The sequence below is a fragment of the Heliangelus exortis genome, chromosome 3 (genome assembly GCF_036169615.1).
Source record: "Heliangelus exortis chromosome 3, bHelExo1.hap1, whole genome shotgun sequence".
Classification (NCBI taxonomy): Eukaryota; Metazoa; Chordata; class Aves; order Apodiformes; family Trochilidae; genus Heliangelus; species Heliangelus exortis.
This window is the reverse complement of record NC_092424.1, coordinates 41,964,100-41,985,832: the sequence shown is the minus strand read 5'-3', so window position 1 is coordinate 41,985,832 and position 21,733 is coordinate 41,964,100. Positions and strand designations below refer to the sequence as shown.

Here is a 21,733-nt window from a genome sequence, read left to right as displayed (position 1 = left end):
TACTCTTCTGTTTTACATAACCATATATATGACAGGTTAAAGGAAACCAGAAGAAAATGAACAATTAAAGGTTATCCAGTCTTTACTTCTTCTTCAAGTTGAAGGTTGGATTTGTCATGCTGTATCTGTTCAACAGAACAAAACTCTGAACAATGACAACCTGGAAAATAGGTTGCAATTGTTCTCAGATAAACTTGGGATCTAGAACCTATGAAGAGATGTCAGGATTCTGGCTACTGTTGATGCTCTTTATTTTTATTTAAAATGCCTTTTCTGTGTCCAATAGCACATTGCAGAAAATAATGAATTTGCTTTCAGTGTCTTCTTTGGGAAGAATGAGGAACAAGAGGATTCTGCTTTTGCAGGTATCCAGAAAGTGACTTTTTTTTCTTTCGGAGTCTTCTAAATAACAGAATAATGTTTTCCAATATATATTTATGCTTTTCCTATTATTTCTTATGATTCAGTTTGGTATTGTGGCCACAGCTGAACACTGAAGTCCTAATATACTTACTGTAGATTTTTTATAAAAATTAATATCCATATAGTTCCCTATGCTGAAAAAAAGTAAGTAGCTGTGAGGTAAGCAGAACTGGTCATGTAACTACTTTAAAAAAACACCAGCAACAGAAATTTAAATAATAGATTAAAGAGAATAATGTAGTTTAGGACAACGATATGCAAAGGATTTCATTTATCAGTTTAGTAGCTACGAGCTACAATCATCTTGACTCAGAACAATGAGAAAACTTTAACATGATGGTACAGTTTAGAGTGATCTTTTCTTAATTCTTTTTTACCATACCATGCTCCCACAGAAGAAGGTCAGAAAATTACACTTTAAAGCAGCAACATACATTATTTGTCACTGCAATACAGCTATATACTGCTACACAATTATTACAGCAACCAGAATGTCAATCATTCAAAATATGCATTGCCCAAAATGCACTGAGTAATGTTTATTTTTACATGTAGTAAAATATCCTTTACTCTCCAAGTATCACTTAGCTACACATTCAAATTCACTCTACTATGTTCTTTAAGAAGGGAAACCTACTGTTGAGATTTAATATCATCAACACTCAAACTCATTCCAAAGTTACCTTTGTGTCCAGGAATTGATGTAAGCAAATATCTTGAGGGCATGTTCCTTTCTGAGCTGCAACCCATCAGCACCTTCAATGTCTGATACTGAAGAAAATAAAAACACATTGATTTAAGGAAACAAACCCTGTGCAGTTGTTCTATTTATATTAGAAATTATCTTTGATACCATGAAAAAATATATATATTCTGTAAATACATCTTCAGAACAGAAATGGTATTTTTCAACTAAATCTACAAAATTATAGCTTCACTAAACAGAGGTAAGGTAGAACTAACCTGAAAATAGAAACCACACGGTATTATTGAATACTGCTGTGAAAATCAGTGATCGAGAACAGCCTCTTCTAATCCTCTTCTTAAGAAATACTCTCCCTAAGTTTCACTGGGAACTACCACTGATGGATGTGCACTTTCAAATATGAACTTCCTTCAACAATTTTATTCATTAACCAGCTTGGGGGTTTTTTGAGGGTACTTTCTCATATTTTGGAAATTTGCCTTTGGAGATAACCCTGACATCCTTCTTTTCCTGATCAGTTCAATATAGGGGCAAATAAATAAATAAAGCAAAAAAATACCCACCACAAGAAAACTATCAAGATAAGAACAATGCAGAGTGTATTTTTAAAGCTATTTCAGATTAGCTAAGTTGTTATTACTTTCAAATAGAGACATCTATACTGACATTTAACCATAATGACTCACTAATTGGCAAAATGATAAACATTTGCCATATTTATTACAGCTGGAAACCAGAACAGTTAAGTACTAAATTCAAAACCCAACTATTTCAAGTGAAATATCATCAAATCTCCCATTTCCATCTAAAAATTGCTCATACACTCTAATAAGCCATACATCACTCCACATCTCCACTTCTGCATCAACCAATTCTCTATATACTAAGGCATGGGATTCTATTTGCCACAAACATTTCTCCAGCTATCAATGCACAATTCTAATTTCCTAGTCCTAAATTCCATACAGTTTCAAAATTATCTCGTTGCTATGCAAACTGAGGAAATCAGCAATTCCTTTTAAGATCCTTAAGTTCACCATTTCATTTATAATAAAAATTAGTACCCATTTCCATCTTTCACATGAAATTTCAAGTATTATATGCTTAAAAATCTTCTTCACACATTATTTTTCTGCATCCAGCTTTGTGGAAAAAGTTCTCTAAGAGAAGCAAGCTCTTCAGAATCCCTACCTTAACCTCTTCCAACTTCAGTCTTGAGAGGTCTTCACTATCTATCTATACAGGTTCCCCAAAAATAAAGCTAATTTAAGTCTGCTGGCACAGATGCAAAAGTAAGGTTGAGAAGAGCCACTTCAAAGAATAATGACACAAAACAAATACTTTTTTAAAGTAATATTACATAAGCACATTCATATATATGCATGCACACAAATTGAAAATACACAAAAAGCAGTCCCTCACTAGGATACCATTAAATTTTTAAAATCACTTTTCTGTCTCACTCCTGGCTTTAAAGATCCCTTCATAACACTGGACAAGTAAAAAATTGACAAGCAGATTAAGAGACCAGTATCACTCGAGACTCCTATTATTTTAAACATTTATTTTATTTTAAACTCCTATTATTTTATCATGAAACTTGGATTCTCTTAAGGCCAAAGCACAGTGCTGAAGAAACCAACAACTCCAGCAAACAGTTTAGGTCAACTTGACCACAAAAGACAGATCCTTTACTATAGATATTATCCCAAAAGACTTGCCCAGCATAAGCAATTCATAAAACCTTCCTTCTCCAATTTTTGGAAGCGTTATTTAATTAAGCTTAATTCCTTCAAATTTCAACTGGTCTTATTTACTAATGATTGCTAATTACATAGCGGCTACATATACGATTTTCTTTTGGTTTTGTGTAGAGAGAAACAGTATTGTTCTTGTTCCTGAAAATACTCAGGAACTCAAAACAGAAGCAATCATATGGAGGCTGCAGGTTTCCACTGAATTTGAGGTGATCTAAATCTTTGCCACTACTAAGAGAGGCAGGGACACATCTGGGAGGGCTTCTCCTACTGCACCTAAATTGAAGCTCTCTTTCATTGTGAATAAACAATACTTCACAGCTCAGCCAGTTTAATGTCCTCACATCCAACATTTAAATCTTAGACTTCTGAGCTCCTGGCTTCCTCTGAATATCAACTTTGTGGATACTCAATTTACAGCACCTCTCTTTACGGACACATGCAGCTTGAAATACAGCAATCCCTGGTTATGAAGCTTTTCTAATATTTTTCTTAATTGAAAAAACGTACAAGCAGAAAAATAATAGCAGAAACAGCAGCCGTTATCATTCCTGTGCATTTGTTGATTTTAGTCAGTTCTGTAAGGACTTTCTTGCTACATATGATCTCATTGCCAACAGGTGATATCTCTCCCTTCAAACTACTTTACTTCTGTCTTGAGTGGGTAAGTAGTTAAAACACTCATCCACTTGTAAATAAATTCATCCTTTTATTCTGTCCCGTATTCAAGCATGCTGCATGCCTAAGATCCTCCCTGGTCTGCTGTCTCCCCAGCCTTCCACACTTTGTGTTTCAAACTCAGCAGAAAAATTGTGTCCAACTTCTTTCAAAAAACTTCACTGTGACAAAGGCCTTCTTGCAAATTGATTTGGTAGATAAGACTTTCCCCTACTTTCATACCTAAGGCAGTGATTCCCACAGGATGCAGTAAGCCATACTTGTGTGCTCTGAGAGCATAGGAAGCACATCAAAGTGGCAACTTGTGTGCTCTCATCAATAAAAATTGATATGTGCTCCAGAGCTTTACAGCCAGTCATACCATGATTTATTAGTATCTCTCTCAACAGTAACACTCCAATCCTAGCCACAGCTCCTTTACCTCCTGTCTCCAGTAGCTGCTTCTTTTTCCAGGCTCTTACAAACTGGTAATGTTATTCCTTAATTTACTCCTGAACTCTCTGTGCTCAACTTTTTTCTCCTGCCTTAAATCTTCTCTAGCACATTTTTCTTCTCAGTTAAAGCCTCTTAGACCTTCTCGCCTTCCAGTCCTTTCCCCTCTTACTTTACACACATACAAACACCTTTGCCCTGCACTAGCTCCAATCTCAAAATCAACATAACCCAATTCAAGTCTACACTACTAACACCATCCATAGCCATGCATTTCAACCACTCCAGCAACCACTAGAGCTCTTGCAGGAACCCAGAGAACCAGACTGAGAACTAAACAAATCCATCTTACCCATTCTAACCAAAACCCACCCACTTCTTTGTTGGCTTTGTAAGGCCCTGAATAATCAGGGTGGCAGCTATGTAAGCAGGAGAGGCTGGGAAGGAAAGCTCAAGTAGCATGAGGCTGAGAGAAGTAAACACCTTTGTAGTGACTGTAAAGGTTAATTACCCCACCTGGAGTAACCTCATCCTAATACCATCTATAGGTTCATCTATAGGAAGCTGAAGATGCAGTTACTATTATTGAAGTATGGAAAAAACAGAATGTTGAAGGCCTTGAACAGATCCATCTAAGGCAGAACTAACCAGCAGAAAGATGACAGACGGGCATGTAGGTAAATTCCAGCTAAATATATTCTACAAATATGAAATGGGGTAGGAAATGGGGTCTTTCTGCACACTTGCAATGTCTCATTTTACTGAATCTTTACAAGATTGTTTAGAGATCTCTTGGTCACAGCAACACATATAAGAACGGAGGTACTTAACTGACCCAAAGTATATAATTATTAATTGCTTGACTTCTTCCAACATATTCTACTGTTTAAGTTTTCAGATGCTCTTTTAAAAAAAAAAAATGACATACTTAAAATGAAATTATGTAGTCAAGTAGCTGATGAGAAAACACAGCGGTCAAAGTAAAAACTGAAAACATTTAAAAAAAAGAAAATTTCCATGTTTCCTCTGTTTCTCATTCTACTTTACTAGCTTGAAATTAAAATCTGAGTGATTTACCTAATCTTCCACAAAATAATGATTTGTTAAAAGTGTATTACACTGCAAGAAACAAGAGTTTTTCAAGCTAAGAAAAAAACTTATTCATAAAACTAAACAAAAAAAATTACAGAAGATGTGAAAAATATAAATGGACTGCAAAGAAAGGGACAGTATAATTTCAACTATGAACAAACAAAGCTCATTTGCTCAAAAGCTCAAGTGCATTTTGAGAAATAACTTCACAGCTAAAGGAACAGACTGTAATTAGACCTCAAGGACAACTACCATGCTAGACTTGAGAGGAATATCTTATATCCGAAGGTCACTTATTGAAATAAGTACAAAATCAAACGGCAAGGAAAAAGAATATATTTTCCAAGTATACTTCATCTACTTTCAGAAACACAAAACAGTAAAATGTAAACAGAAAAAAAATCTTTAATATACCTAACTGTAATGTCTACATATTCAAAACTCTAATGAGGTACAGTTGCATAGAGATTCTGGCTGTTCCCTCCCTCAAGCCTCATCTGGTGTCAGCTTCTCATGGGAAAGACTAGATCACTTTCAAAATGGACATTATTGTCAGAAATTGTTCCCTGACGCACACTAAACAGAGGAAACAAGAGGCCTACACTAAACAAAACTGTATTAGGGACAATAACACTAATCCTGAAAGAAACATATACATATTCTTATGTATAATACCATTGTTCAAACAGAGAACTAGCACATTAATCTTTTATACACATATGCATTGAGGTGCTTTGATATTTGTAGAAGGTTTTTTTTTTGTTTATGATCAACAGAAAATAAGGTGATAGCCACAGAGCTCAGCATCTCCCATTCATTTTCCACTTTCCACTATTAGTATTCCTCCTTTTTTTTATTATAAACAATTCATGATTGCCTAAGATTTATTCACCAGAATTCTTCCAAACTTTTACAAAGCCATCTTTGCAAAGTATCTAAAAGGTCTGTGTCAACTTGAAGTTCAGTGGCTGTAGTTGAAATGTCCAGGCTTTCCTACTACTTCCTAGTAGGAAAAAAGGTATTCTTTCCACTCCTCAGTCTACATAAACCAGAAATAATAATTCCAGAAATGTCCCACAATACTGTCTACATGCAGATAACCAAAGAACACTGCAATACTATTTCAGAATGTACTATGACCAAAAAAAAGTTATTTTTCTTCCACATTAGAAACACTGCTCAAATGCCAGGTTAACATAGGAAAAAATCAGATCTACAACACAAAGTACTGTAGTAACAAGAGTTCTATAACCATAGAGTTGAGGTGCTTCTGAGTGCCTTTATCCTGTTTTATGATACCGAGTTGTCAACTCCCTACACCCTTATCATATCACTAAAGCACACTGCTATGAATATCTATCACTACCTTACATCCTCTACCTCACCTGAATTGATTTAAGTCTGAATCAAACTCTGAAATTATGGTATTTATAAATACTCCAACTTGGTAAATTTCTTTCTTTCTTTCTTGCAAGCTTCTGATTACAAACAAAGCATATAGACACTACAAAGCAAATATTAGAGACAACAAAATAGCTTAAAGACAGAAACTAGTAACTCTTTCAAAGTCTCATTTGCTTAGAAAAGCAGTCATCAAGTTACTGATGTATGTCAGACAAACTTTTAAACATAAAAGCAATTTCAATAAATCTGACAAAAGCTTGCAAGTCTAAACTATACTGTGTTCTTATGAATCAAAATACATAAGCTACTCAAAAGAGTAAGGAAAAAGTCATTACAGCTGGTCCCCCAACTATTCCCAAAAATCAGTAATCTGAGAGTTCTTCAGCACCTGCGTAACTCCTTATAGCGACCAGGAGATCAGAAGGGCCTGAATAGTTTTAATTCAGTATTCCAACACATAGCATAGCTACACAATTGGTAGTAGCACAAGCCTTGGCATGTTCATCAGGTGGACAATATCTCTAAGATACAACTTCACCAGAATAAGGCAAATCAGCTGGTTGTAGGTAATTGCTATCTTTATCTCCCTGTTTCCCTGCAAACATCAGAGTTCTCTCTCTTTAAATCTCTACATTCCCCTTTCCATTCTATCTCCCTCATCTTCTCCAGCAAACATCCATTTTCCTTTTACTATAATACTCTAATGGAGCCCAGAGCAAAACAGAAGTTGACTCCAAAAAACTGCATAAGAACTGTCATCTTTCAAAAGCAATGCCATTTGAAGGTTTTCAGCATACTAGGTAAAGATTGCTTTGGGTTAAAATGCCCCCTTTAGAATGGCCATATTTGTCTACCTAAGCCAACAGTTATTCTCATTAAGACCATCTTATGCTTTTCACCTGCCACAGCAACTGCTTCCAAGAAGAACAGTTCCACACAAAATTATTTTAAATGCAGTCAAATCTCAATGATCGGCTGGTAATTTCCACAGAACACAGGATTTGGTTCTACCAAGAACTACTCAGATGAATTATACTCTAAATCAAAATAACTGTGCTGTTTCATTAGCCACTTAAGGTCCAGGAGCAGCACTACTACCAATTTCAGGCAAAGTCTTGGTTATCACGCCCATGAACCCACGTGGTACCCACATATTAACCACAGCTTGAAGTGCACAAACCCTGAATCTATGCAGTACTATCTAGTGGGAGAAATTTGAGTTGGACTAGATGGGAATGTGAAATACCCAATTCAGGGTGGGTTATGACAGTCACAGAAGCAGCAGTATCACAGGCAATGTGGAGCAGCATGGACACAGAAAAGTATGACTACCATCAAAAATTCAGAGAGCAGAATGTGCAATGCAGGTATGGTGGTTTTGATCAAACACTGGTGCTGATCTAAGATCAGCTTGTGGGTGATACGGCTGTGAAAGGAAAAAAAAAAATGGGCCAGTCTGCACATCGCACTGGCTTTGCTGGCCCAAGATGAGCCTCCAGGAGTCTCTTCATTGTCATTTTCAACCTCTCAGCTTCTGGAAGGGCTCACTGATGCCAGCACTGCACAGCAGGAACACACGAAGCATGTTCAAGGATGGTGTTATGTCCAGGATGTTGCATTTCCATGAGTGAGGGGAGCAGCAGCATGGGTGAGTCTGGGTCCAGCAGTGTTTATCAGCTCTGGTTTAGCGTTAGCCTTGTCAGATGGAAGGTGTCTATGATCTATGGTATCTTTGCACTGTACCACCTGATGTTCTGTTACGGTTTCGCAATCACAACATGATTTTTGCATACAAGGATATTGCAGCCCCCCCCCCTCCAGAGAAGGGAAAGTACTATTTCCATACAATCAAGTCTGCTTGTCATCACTAAAACATATACTAGATGCAAAGTCAGTCTGCTTATCATAATATTTTGACAATGGCCACTACAAGTTACTCAAAGAATCTATGCAGAATTGGACAAACACTGCATAAACCCAGGAATTCCTAGCATATCGCTAATTACCCCAACGTAAATTTTACATCTATGGTTGACACTGTCAATGCAGAAACTACTGGTCTGATGAAGAACTCCTTACCTTCTACTTAAATTAGAGTACTTTACATGTTATTCAAGGGAAAGACTGCAAGTAACTTCAAAACTAATATCACTACTTGAGTGACTCTGCTCTTGAATGTTTTTTCTTTAAATAGCGCTAAACTTTTTAAAAAAATATTACTTTAATATGAAAACATAGAAATTAAAGTTTATCAGTTTGTTAGGTAGACCAAAGATCTAATTGCATGAACAAGGTTCCAAGACTAAAAAGGTTTTCTATTAGTCTCAATTAAAAGTATCAAGGAATGCAAAAAATTAAACCATGCATTCCAGGAAGTATTCTATTTTCAGGAGACAACCCTGCAAATTAGTTCAGCTGTACTACTTGGCACACTGTGAATCAGCTACAGAAAATAACAGCAGCTTTTTCCACACAGCCAGAAAAAGAAACACAAGAGCCCATGACTGAGCCACCGAAGACAGTAAGCAGCAACAGGTTACCAATAGATTTATAACAAAATCACCTGATGATTATGCTCCAGGTTTTAGGGACAAAATCTGCGAGAAGATAATATGATTAATTTACTTCTTAGGAAGCATATTTGAGCCTGCTTAAGTAAGGAGATAAGAGAGATAAACGGGCAATGGGTCATTATATGAAATGGAGCTTCAGGAATTTTTCGCTGAAAGCCTAAGAGCAGCTTCTTGAGCATTTTAGCTCCAAAGCATTATTTATTTTCGTGAACACAGACACAAGCAACCCACATTCAAAAAATGAAAATAAAATATGGAGAAATGCAAGCAGCAAAGTTGTATTACCCTCTCAATTTTCAAACATAGGCTCAAACTCTGTCACACTAAATAAACTAAATTTAACAATTCATTGAAACACATGGTTTATTCAGTAATCTATTGACTAGTCCATAATTAAGACTTTTTTTCTGAAAGCTAGCAGATAGAAAGAAATAAGAGAAGGATAAGGGTAATGTCTACTGGCTGTAAAAGTATCTCCAAACCTGCAGACACGTTTCATGTCAAGCAGCCCCCCTAACAGAAAGCAGCCCCCTACTTACAGATGTCCTTTTGATATAAACAAGTATTTTGCAAGTCACATTATCAGCAAGTGCACTTGCACCAATATCTGCAACTATGGCTAAACACAGTGTATAAAGCCAACTCACGTTGGAAAGATTCAAACTGGCACTGTTAAGATTTGGTGAGTTTTCAAGTTAGTGATGAAAATTTACCTCAAATCTGATCAATTTGATCAGACTGTACCTTCTTTAAATATTACATCAGCAGATGAAGCATCAAGACTTACGCTTTGAAATACTTCGTGATAAGAAATTGTATTTAAAAATATTAAGAAAAAAGGTAACTCAGAGAAATTTAGTTCCTCAGGGGTCTGCTCTAGGTCCAGTGCTGTTTAACATCTTTGTCAGGAACACACACAATGGCATTGACTGCACCCTCTGCAAGTTTGCCAACGACACCAAGCTGTGTGGTGCAGAGGATCCACCTGAGGGAAGGGATGCCATCAAGAGGGACCTTAGCAGGCTTGAGAAATGGGCCAGTGTCAACTGCATGAGGTTCAACTAGTCCAAGTGTAAGGTCCTGCATCTGAGTTGAACCAATCCCAGGCACCAAGCTGAATACAGAGTGGCTTGAGAGAACCCCTGAAGAGAAGGACTTGGCGGTGCTGATTGTCAAGAAGCTCAACATGAGCCGGCAGAGCACTCACGCAGCTCAGAAGGCCAGCTCGATCCTAGGATACAGAGGAGCATGGCCAGCAGATCAAGAGAGGTGATTCTCCCCCCTTACTCTTGTAGAGGTCTTGTGAGACCCCACCTTGACTAATGCATCCAGTTCTGGTGTCGCCACCATAAGAAGGACATAGATCTGTCCAGAGGAGTGCCACAAAGATGATCTGGGGGCTGAAGCACCTCTGCTACAAGGAGAGGGTGAGGGAGCTGGGGTTTTTCAGCCTTAAGAAGAGAAGACTCCAGGGAACCTTACAGCTGTTTTCCCATAGCTGAAGGGTCCCTACAGGAAGGCTGGAGAAGGACTTCTCATAAGAACATCCATCAGCAGGAGAAAGGGAAATGTTTTTAAACTGAAGGAGAACAGATTCAGGCTAGAGCTTAGAAAGAAGTTCTTCAGAATGAGGGTGGCAACAGATTGCCCAGAGAGATAATGGATGCCCCCTTCCTGGAGGTGTTCAAGGCCAGATTAGATGAGGCTTTAAGCAACCCTGTCTAGTTGAGAGGCATCCCTGCCCCTGACAAAGAGGTTGGAGTAGATCATCTCTAAGGTGCCTTCCAACCTAATCCATTCTATGAAACAAAAAGCCAAATTATTTCAACCATAAATTAGCAATAGTGTATTCCTAACTGTGAAAGAAGCCAGACACTGGCCAACGCAGCAAGGGATTTACTGCACTGACGATCCTTAAACCAAGGAAAACAATTACTGAGCTTCCCAGTCTATATTACAGCTCCAAACAAAAGAAAGAAAAATAAAGTTTTTCAGAGTCTTGATCAAATGATGACTACTAGTCTCAAATATAAGTCCACCACACACCTCCTGACAAAAACACCAAGTGATTGAAACGGATGACATAAGCTGTACTACGTAAGCTTACAGACGGACCATTTCCCAAATGCCTCAGTCCATTTTGACATTCTTACCCTTCTACAGCTTTTCTGGAGTTGTCCTACCTTCAAACATGCTGTTGTCTACCTTCAGCACTGTTCATAGGTTCTACAGGCATGCATCAAGTGTATACATGAAAGCACTGTCAGTTTTATTGATGCCCAGAATGAAAACTGATCACTAGATCTGCAAAAGATAAGAGACTGCCAGCAGAACAGGACTGAAAAATACTTGGCTTTGAGTCACACTCTACCATGTACACTTAAAAAATAATTTCATTAGTGGTGAAAACAAAGGAGTTTGTACAGTAACTTCAATAAGGAAGAATTCCTTATCACATATTAATAAACAGGCAACTGACCATTTCCTGAAAATGAAATTAAACTCTCAATAAAAATTAACAAATCCCCCCAAAATGAGAGAAGCACAGCAGAGCTAAAAACAATGAATGTTGCACAATACAGCACAAAGCACACTGACACCATGCAATTTGTACAGTTCTTGTACACAAGATATCTTACAAAGGAACATGTAAGAGGCTAGCAAACTACCTTCTCAAGAAAAATATACCTGAAGCTTAAAAAGTGTGACTTCGACTCTTATAACTCTATGGGAATGATTTGTGTTTTGAGAGCACTAGTTTTACACAAAAGATATTAGATGTTATGTACATCCATAGCTAGATGAAGAAAACAAAGAAACGAAAAAAAACATCCAACTTTTTCAGGGCTTGCAGAAAGCTCCAGTCCACCAGTTGCTCTTCATGAACTCGCCAAACTTGCCAAAGATCAATTAGAAGAAATCATCCCTGCCTGCTCATTAGCAGAGCAGGTGTGGAAGCACATTCTCAGCTATTAAGGAAAATATACATTACTGAAGAGTAGTGTACATACTAAGCCTGTTGGCTAACTTAAGACTGCAGTGCTCTGCTTGACTTTAGTTTTCATCCTAAACTTTTCCCTATTCCTGTACACAATTACTTAAGGCTGAAAACTTGCAAATGGAAGTCAGTTAATAAAACAGTGCAAAGAACCAAAGACTTCTTCAGTTTAGTTTAAAAACAGGGAAAAAAAGCTTTTTCCACTTGCTTCCTCGAGAAGAACAGATGATCTGCATGGATGATGATCTAGACATCATGATGCCTCAATTGTCACATGTTTTTGAAGTCTTATTTGCAGACCTACACATTAGCTAAATAAAGATTAGCATTCAAAGGTGCTTTGTTGCACAAGGACTTCTGATGTTTCAACTTCTTTAGCGAGTTACTCTACCAACACATCTCCCAGAGGAGTCCTATACATACACATACAAATACGTATAGATAAATGGGGCACTTATTTTCTCTTCTAATATTATCTGAAAATAGATGAAATGTATTTGTACTATATCCCCTCAAAAAGTTAACCTTTCACCATACAAGTCAGACCTGCAAAATCCCAAAAGTAAAACTTTGTGAAAACATACATAAGTTGTGTATTTTAACCACATTAGAAAAAAAAAAAAAAAAGAGATCTTGCAGTTTTATGTACATGTTTAGCATTCAGATTGCAAATCAATTCCCATACAAGGAAAGGAAGAAACTGAAAAGAACTGCTTCTCACCTCTTCACACATTGGATTCCAGAAACTGCCCATTTGTTACACAAAATGAAAAAAGAAACTACCACAACATAAGCTTAAACAACAGAAATCAAATGGCCACAACTAGATTTAATTGCAGAATGCTATTACTATACGCAGAGTTCAGAGCCACTTGCTCATGAAGATGGTAAGATTACTTTTTAGGTTATCCCTGACAACTATAAAGGCATAGCTTAGCCTGCAGAAATTCTTACTTATTAGCCACCTAAGCTGGAAAAACTAAAGGATGAGCTACACTAAAACAAGAAAGAAAAGGAAAAAAAAGAAAAAGTAAGTACATCATAAAAGCCATTCTATGTATACTCCTTCTCTCCCAAAGAAACTCTCTCCCATACAGTGAGAGACTTAATGAGACTTGTTCAAAGTACAAAGACACCAATGTAGCATGGCCATCACCCACAGGCAACTTTTGACTGTGGTTATTTCTCATCTTTTCTGAATCAGACCTGAACAGTCATCAAGACAATACTGGAAATGAAAAATAAATCTATTATGGAAGGCTGTTAAAGGAAATAGAATAATAAGAACACACAGAATTATACATCAAGCAAAACTGTAGAATTAAAGCAGGGTGAAGGACAGAGCAGAACAACATACAAGTAAGCAGAATGGAAACTGGTAAATGTAAACAATCACAAGCACAGAAAACCAACAACTTTGAAAGCTAACAGAAGAGTTGCAGCAAAGATAAGGTGCAGGACAGAGTATGAATACGACCAAGTACTTAAATGAAACTAAATAATCGAAGAAGAAAATACACGAAATAATAGGAACCAGGAAGTAAAACACTGCTTTCCCCTTCCAATCTGTAAAATGCCAAACTGCAGACTGCTCATCACTTGTCTGCAGAACATGATTCTGGGAAGCAAAGCCTGCTGTTCTGACTCTGTGTTACTTAAACACTGGAAGACAGCAGCAAACTGTAGTGGCACAGAGAAATCAAGGTAGCAAGGAACCAAAAGCCGCAAAGTGAGAAGTTGATATTAACAATGAAGAGATTTATTTTACTGTTTAGCATGGAAGAAAAAAGAAGCAAAAAGGAATTTACAAATCAAAAGAAAGGACAAGTCTCATAATCCTCTGAAGCCCTGCAAGACAAAGCCCTGTCTTCCAAAGGCTGAGGCAACCACCCTGAGGAAGGGAGAGGAAACCAGGGTCAGTGTCTGCTCTCCAAGGTACTGCCTCTCCAGCCCCAGAGGACACTGCCAACCCAAACGTCCTATGAGCAACCATGCCCCATCAGCTGATCATGTAAGGACACTCAGAACAGCTAGCCCAGAACTGACATCCAGGATAACCTAACACACATCTTGGAAATTCCTCAGGGATTGTTTGGGACTTCATTAACTTGGAAACTGTCCTCATAGAGGAAAAGCCATGCAGAACCACAAGGCATGAAAACAAAACAAAAAAAAACAAACAGCAGGGTTTCTTCCTACACAGTGAACAAGATGACTTCAAAATATACATGATTCAGGTATCCTAAAAAAACACCCAAAACTCAAAAAATCCTTCCCTGAAGTTATTCCCATAACTAAGCAGGAACATAACTCTGTGTCTGTGAGTCTGTGCAGGCCTCTTACAATCTCTATTGTAAATAAAGGCATGATTTTCTTTAATATTAGATGTGGTGGAAAATATAAGGATGTTCGCTTCTGTGGCGTTCTTAAGCTTTAAGGGTATTCTAACAAATACTTCTCCGCTGTAAGGTATCCCTGCATACAAGGATCTCTGTAAATACATGTCCATAACTCTCAACAAAACTCAGCAGAATGGGTTTTACGTAACAAATCTTCAGCATCAGTGACCAAGCGGCTTGAGCAATGAGAAAAAAACCAGTCTTCAGCAGCCTGACCAGGAAAAGTTTCAGGACAAAATCACTTTTGATCACATCAAATAACATGAACCAAAATCACTGTACAGAACAAAAGCTTAAATATCTTTCTAAAAATAGAAGCCTTTTAGTTGTTAAAGTCCCAGTTCTTCCTTCAACCGCTTTACAGCTACAAACAACTACTTACAACTACTTTTTCTAAGTGTCACCTTCCCTTTCACTTTAGGAAGTTAAAAATTAGTTCCTCTTCCCATTTTTTTCTCTGATAACTCTGATTCATTTGGAGTAGCATTGCACCACAGTACACGATAATTGCAATTTGGCAATGAAGTTCTATTAGTTTTCCTGTAATGCTGGCCTCTAGTCCCCTAAAAAGGATCAAGACAAAAGCAAACATGAAAAAAATCACTGAATTTATGCTTTATAAACAACTGAACTTCTTTTCCTCTTGTCCCAACAGGAAACAACAAAGATTTAGGTTAGTGTAACAAAGTTGGACAACTACCCCAGTAACTCCCCCACTGAGTCTCTGCAGAGGTTCTGAATAGGGAAATACCTAAGTGGGAAGAAAACATCAATCTTTTAAGAAAGAGGAGGAAAAAAAGCAACATGCAACAAAACCAACCATTTTAGTTTTACACAAGAGGAACAGTCAAACAGTTAAATGAAACATGAGACCTGCACAAAACACTGGGGGCAGCCATATAATCAATACTGTGGCTTACAGGCAACCACTGAACAAGTGACAGCAGTTCTTGCAGATCAAGTGATGTTAATTATGCAGTATTTGTAATAATATTATAACATACACTTGGTATCTAAAATAATACATGAATATTCCCAGTATAAAATATTCATCCTCTCAAAATCCCAAAGAGCAAGCTGAACGCAGCAATGTTTTGGAATACTTCAATTTCTTATCTAATTCAAAGTAAATAGAGCCTCACTCAGCCTCTAAGGCTACTATTTGTACCTAAGTGCTAGAATTACATGGCAAGAAGTCAGATCAAGCATCTTCAGCATCCAAATTCAGGGCTATCCCGAAGCTATACAAAAAGTAAAACACTCCAGTATCTCAAGTGCTTTTATAGACCTGACCATACCAGGAGTTCTGCAGGCCAGCTGATAAGCATAATGGACAGAACTTCAATATTAGTCAACATCTATGTCTTCTGCTTGGGTAAAATGTGGGGTCTTTGGTTTAATTGGATTTTTTAATGTTTTACTGAAGATTTAAGAGAAACAATGAGAAAAACACCCTGCAAACTTATGTAGTACACTAATACCTAGAAGTCGCTGTAATCAATGTGAATTGACTTAAGAAGGTTTCAGAGTTGGTAGGAAAAAAAAAAATAAACTGAAGAGGCAATCCTTGAAGAAAGTAAAGCAGAATGCTCAGAAGAAAACCAAGAACTGGGAATAACCTATGCCTACCAAAGTCATCTAACACCACAACTCTCACTTCATAGTAAAACCTGGTTTTCCGTATTTGGTTTTTGTTTTGTTTTCTTCTTACTTTTACACAAAACAAAACAAGCAAAATCTAAACCAAAACCACCTATGGAGAGTTAAGTAAACATACACTGACACCAGTTGCGGTCCCAAAAGGAAGCCTCTTAGGCAACCAAGCCCATTCAAGCTCTCTGGATGTGCCACAGCCAGGACTCTAAGTACAACTGACTAAGGACCAGTCTGAGAACTAGATTTCCACTTTAAGCTAAGAGGAGGCACTCCCAGGCATGCAATGACAACCTTCCACTCAACAAACACTTATCATTGGAGCATCACCTACTTCATACTTTCAAGTGAAGCCTGCGTAAGTGTCCAGTAAGAGTATGGTTCTATATGTAGATGGAAAATGTTACTGTGGCTTCATCTATGACACAGCAACCTGCAAAAATGTGCTGTAAAGGACTTGAGATAAAAAAAAAATTAGTGTTTAATGTTACATTTCTGTATTTTCTGGCTTACTTCAAGGTTAAGACTACCTAGACATCTGCACAGTGCCTAGCAAAATAGAACTATCCTGATGAGGGCCTCTGGACAGCACAGTAATGTAAATATTACTAAAGAACAAATGAAACTCAATATAAGCCCTCCTAGATTGACAAGTATGAGCATCCAAAAAAAATAAAGAATGTACAGTGTACCAGGGTTTACTTTAGGATACAGAATGCTGTAAATTACCATAAAAGCATATAATGTTCTCCAACCATTTTTCCTATAGAATGTGTGTACATTTAAATGAGATTCTACAATTAACACTATGAGAATTTCTTCCTACGTCCTTGGTAAATAAGCGCTCTTATCATAAAAAATAAACAATTGGGTGGGTTTTTTTGTTTTCATTTCTTTCTAAGACCACTAAGAATGTTTATGTTGTGGAAGATTAATTCACAAATCAGACTAGATTTTTTATAGACTTTACTGCTGTTAAACCCCTGCCTGGGAAAACATGAGTGATGCTAACGTACCTGAAGCACTCATCAAGAAATTCGATGGCTTACTCTGAACAACAAATTGTCCTCAAATACAAAAAAAATTTCAAAATCTGGGCATTTTATAGGCGAATTTGTGTTTTACTGAGTTCCTGGACCAAATCATAGCTTGAAACTAGTAATACTTCTAAGAAAATAACTTCAAGATCAGGGTATTTACTGGGTTTGATACTTGGACTGAATGCCAGGAAAAAAAGTTGCTGCAAGAGGGGAAAAAACACATACTGCTAAACATAAGCTCCAGCTCTGCATATTGCTATGGGGTCTGGATTAATGTTGTAGGAGTTTGCAGTGGAGCCAATATGCCTGGAAGTTTGCACAATTGTTGAATTCCATCCTTCTGTCATCCATAAATTGGTAAGTTCTGAAAAAAAACAGAGCTTCTCACATGTTCTTCTCAAAACAATACATTAAAAGTTAGTCAATTCACTATTTAAGTGACTTGTCATGCAACTGATACCAAATAATTATTTTGTAAACATTAGGGTAAATGAAGACAAAGGGCTGTATGTGTCCCATGTAAAATGTTTCATTTAACAAGAAATGTCTAAACCAAACTAGATTATGTTTCCTGGACCTCTTTCAAAACAGTTTCAGTAGTTTTAGTGAAGAGACGATCCCAAATGTTCGGTGGGCAGAAAAGGAAACTGCTGGCAGTCTCTGGCTCACACATTTTGGGCATGACCTCATTCTTTACTACCACTTTCCATTTTCACTGTGGTGTTTTAAAAACCAAGTTTTGACATTATTTTTGTATATTACCTTTAATTACTTAAGAAATGTAAAGAACACAACTTGAGTTTATAAAAACCAAAAAGTATAACTCCCTTATAACCCATACTCATAGAATGAGAAGGCAGTGTATCTGCTCTAGTATCCAAACACACACACAAACCAGTTATGTTTAAAGTATCTTTGTCTCTATGATTGGAAGACAAAATCTAATGTTACTTGACCAACCAGTATTTTTGAAAGCTATACAGCAATAGTGGTGCATAATTTCCCTAATAAATTTGACTAAAAAAGCCAAACTTCTTTTTCATAAAAGCAAGTCTATATCTTAAATTATACAGAACCATTAAATTGTCCATACTCTAGTCATATAAAAAAATGTTAAAGCGATTTAAGATACTGCTTTATCTATGAAGGAATACATAGTTACCTAAATCCAAATTAACTTAAAATGGCTCTAAAAATAGACACTACATTAATTCATACTGGAATTTCAGAGATCTCTTGAAATACCAAGTTTAAAGGTACAACTTTTTTCTCTTTGATCACACCTATCTTGATCAAATTTAAACAATTATTATGTATCAATCCATCAATACCAAGCAAAGCTATCTCTGCCAACAAACAGTTGTCATCAGTATAACATTGATAGTTTAGTCTTATTTTGAACCTACTGTTTAAATAAGTATTCAGCCTATAATACCAATATGATTCCCCAACTCTCCAGCTGGGAAAGGTAAGATACAGATGTTAAATTAAATAAACATCACCATGATTGTTCAAAACAAGATATTGGAATTACAGGCTTAGTCAACTTGGCAAACCATTTTAACAACCCACCATTTTTCTGATTAACCTTTTAATCTGATATATTCCAGCCCCCAGGCTCTCTTGAAAGTTAGTTTGACAAATATATTTTTACTTCTCAAATAAAACACTAGCCATCATTGAATGTACTATTTCCCTAGCAAGAAAGAAGCCAACATTCAACTACCGTAGTATCTACTTACAGATCTTATGAAAGAACAAGTGCCACGTACAATTGGGCCTCACAAGAGTTAAGAAAAAGAAATCTATACTCCAGTCCTTTCGAGGAAGCATTCTGCTCTTCACTTTATTGTAACACCATTCACCTCAAAGCAGACCACAGTGTACAACCAGGAAAAATGTTTAGTATTTAAGACAGTTAAACTTCCCGCTAATTACAAACTTCAACCAGTAAGTTCGTTAAATCCCTCAGCACTTCTAGAAATCATGTTTTTTAGCCTTTGTTCATGAAGCAGTGCACAGACAAGCTACTGAGAAGCAGGGAAGGGTACCTTGGCTGCCACGAAGAGCAGGTTCCAAGGGATAGACGAGGCCTGCTGGATAGGGTTAAAGGGGGTTTCGTGCCCAAAATGCAATCTGATTTCAGCGGTGCCGGGGGGAATACCTCCTGTATTAACCCTCCGACCCTCCCCGGCTGTTCAGATAACACCTGTGAGGAGGAAACTTCGGAAGGAAGGAAGGACGGAAGGAAGAGACCACCCCCGAAGCGAAACACCCGGGAGCTCCTTCCCCCCCACCCTCGCCAGCCTGGCCCTCGCACAGCCGAGCCGAGCTCCTTTAGGCGCCGGTTCCCTCACAGCTAAGCAATCGCTTCAGAAAAATAGGTACCCGAAAACGATCTCCACTGCATCCCTTCGCTTCTCCCCCACCGGCACACCACCCCGCGGACAGGCAAAGGGGGAGGGGGGGAGGCAGGATCACTCAGAGCCGCCTTGTCTCCTGCTTAAAAGGGACCCAACCCAGGCCCGGCCTCCAGCTGCTCAGCAGCCACCGGAGCAGCTCCCAGGCACCTCCTCAGCCGAGTGAGGAGCCTGCTAGGCCCCGCTGCGGCTTCCCGGGGATGGACGGCGAGGAGCTAGCTCCTCACACCCACAGCAGGGTCACGTCCCCGCCCGGCCCCACATGCAGACACCCGGGGGGCAGGCGGGAAAGGGGGAAAGGCGGGGGGGGGGCTCTGCGGAAGGCCCAGCGGGGACAGCCCCTCGGCGCACCTTCCCCAGGCCGCAAATCGCCCTGCTCCGATAGGAAGCGGAGGGAAGGAGGAAAGAAGCCGCAAAGCAGGGCAGGATCTCCCTCTATGGCCACCCCGCACAGAGAGAGAGGTAACCCCGCGCCCAGGAGGCCCGAGCCAGGCAGCGAGTAGGGAAAGGCAAGGAAAGAGGGGGGGGGAAGGAGGGGGTGAGGAAAGAGAGGAAGCGGGATTATAACCCAGCCCATGTAGAGGAAGGTACGTGGGGTCCCGGCCCGGGGCGAGGAGTGTTGGGGGGAATGGGGGGGGGGGGGGGGGGGGGGGGAGGGTAGCGGGGGAGGGCGGCCGCACTTACTCTCATTTAACACCTCCAGCAGCTCGGCGCAGCTCTCACACATTGTTCATTAACAGCAGCAGCCGCCGCCGCCGCCTCCTCCCGACCATTGATTGATCCACTCGGTGCTGCTGATTGATGATTGATGGGGGCCGGGGCGGGGGTCAGTCAGGGGGGGGAGGGGAAGGAGGGGGCGGGAAGGAATAGGAAGAGGGGGGAGGGGGGAGAGGCAGGGGCCGGTCTGGGATCCGGGGAAGGGGGGGATGGGGTGGCTGATCAATGCAAATGAGCCTGTGGCGGCGGCGGCGGTAGCGGCGGGGAGGAGAAGCCGAGTCACTCACTGGTTCCCAGTGACTCCACGCGCCGCCATTTTGCTGAGGGGGAAGGAGGAGGAGGGGACGGGAGCGAGGGGGGGGGACAGGGCGCTCGGGCTCAGCTCGGCAGTTTCCGACCAGGCAGGAGGCGAAGGTGGCCGAGTCCCTCCTCCCCTTTCCTTTCGCCCCGCCTTCCTACCCCGGGCCGAGCGGCGGGCTGGCGATAGGGGAGGAGGAGGAAGGGGGCGGGCTGGCAGCCGGGGCCGGGAAGGCAAAATGGCGGCGGTAGCAGTTGCAGCTCGGCGCGCGCCCGGGGTAGGGCGGGAATCGCGTTTCCCTGCCCTCTTCCCGCCTCCCGCGGGGCGGGGGGGGAGGTGCGGGAGTCTCCAATAACGCGCTCACGCCGCCGTGACAGGGACTGAGGAGCAGCCTCTCGTCCTTAAAGCGAGAGACAGCCGCCGGAGGACTCTCCCTCCATCCCTCCCTGACTACCCTCTTCAGGTGGCCCGGAGCCGAGCTGCCCCCCTGCCTGGCATTTCCGCCGCTCTCGTGTCTTGCCGGGCAGCTAGAGGATGGACTCCTGAGGCTTATGGGTGGTTTTGAGGGCTGCCCGGTTACTTCCTCTTCGCCATGATTGTTTGATACGTTGCCTGAGCTGGAGCCGTCCTCCTCCCGAAGCACGGCGGCGGGCTGGGAGCAGCGGCGGCCCTGTGGGACCTCCGGCCTGAAGGGAGCGCTTAGCACAGGGCGCCGACCTCCGGCGGCCGCCTGAGGGCCGCGCTGCGTGGCAGGGAAGCTTCCTTCTCCCAGGCGGGTTTTCCAGTCTTTCGTCTTTTTGGTAATTATTGGCGTTTTCTGCTGGCGGAACGGAGAGTCGTTGGCTCTCTTCTTCACGCCCAGTCCCCGTCGTCCTCCCCACCCTGTCTGAGGAGAGGCTGGAGCTGGCTCGGAGACAGGATCTTGTGGGCATTGCCCATCCAGGCTTCCCAAAATAACCTTTGAAATTTTACTGTAGCGCTTTATGCAAATAATTATTTTTACCTCATACGTTTTCCTTATTCTCCTTCCCCCCCCCCTCCCGTTTTTTTCTGCATGATAAATGCCTAATGGCAAGTACAGCATCTGTGAATAGTTGGAAATGCCGCATTTTCATGAGATGACACAGCCTAACTTAAAAAAAG

General features: G+C 40.1%; 1 protein-coding gene across 9 annotated transcripts in view; it reads right to left on the bottom strand.

Annotated features, from left to right (window-relative positions):
- The window catches only part of USP34 (ubiquitin specific peptidase 34), a 127,192-nt gene extending 106,792 nt beyond the window's left edge, over positions 1-20,400 (bottom strand). For all 9 annotated transcript variants that reach the window (XM_071740316.1, XM_071740319.1, XM_071740318.1 and 6 more), the window contains exons 1-2: positions 20,260-20,400; positions 1,107-1,194 (exon numbers count right to left, since the gene is read on the bottom strand). In XM_071740316.1, the coding sequence (XP_071596417.1) occupies positions 1,107-1,194; positions 20,260-20,302 (131 nt within the window). In that variant the 5' untranslated portion in view covers positions 20,303-20,400. The remainder of the gene's footprint in view (positions 1-1,106; positions 1,195-20,259) is intronic.
- Positions 20,401-21,733: the final 1,333 nt, after the last annotated feature.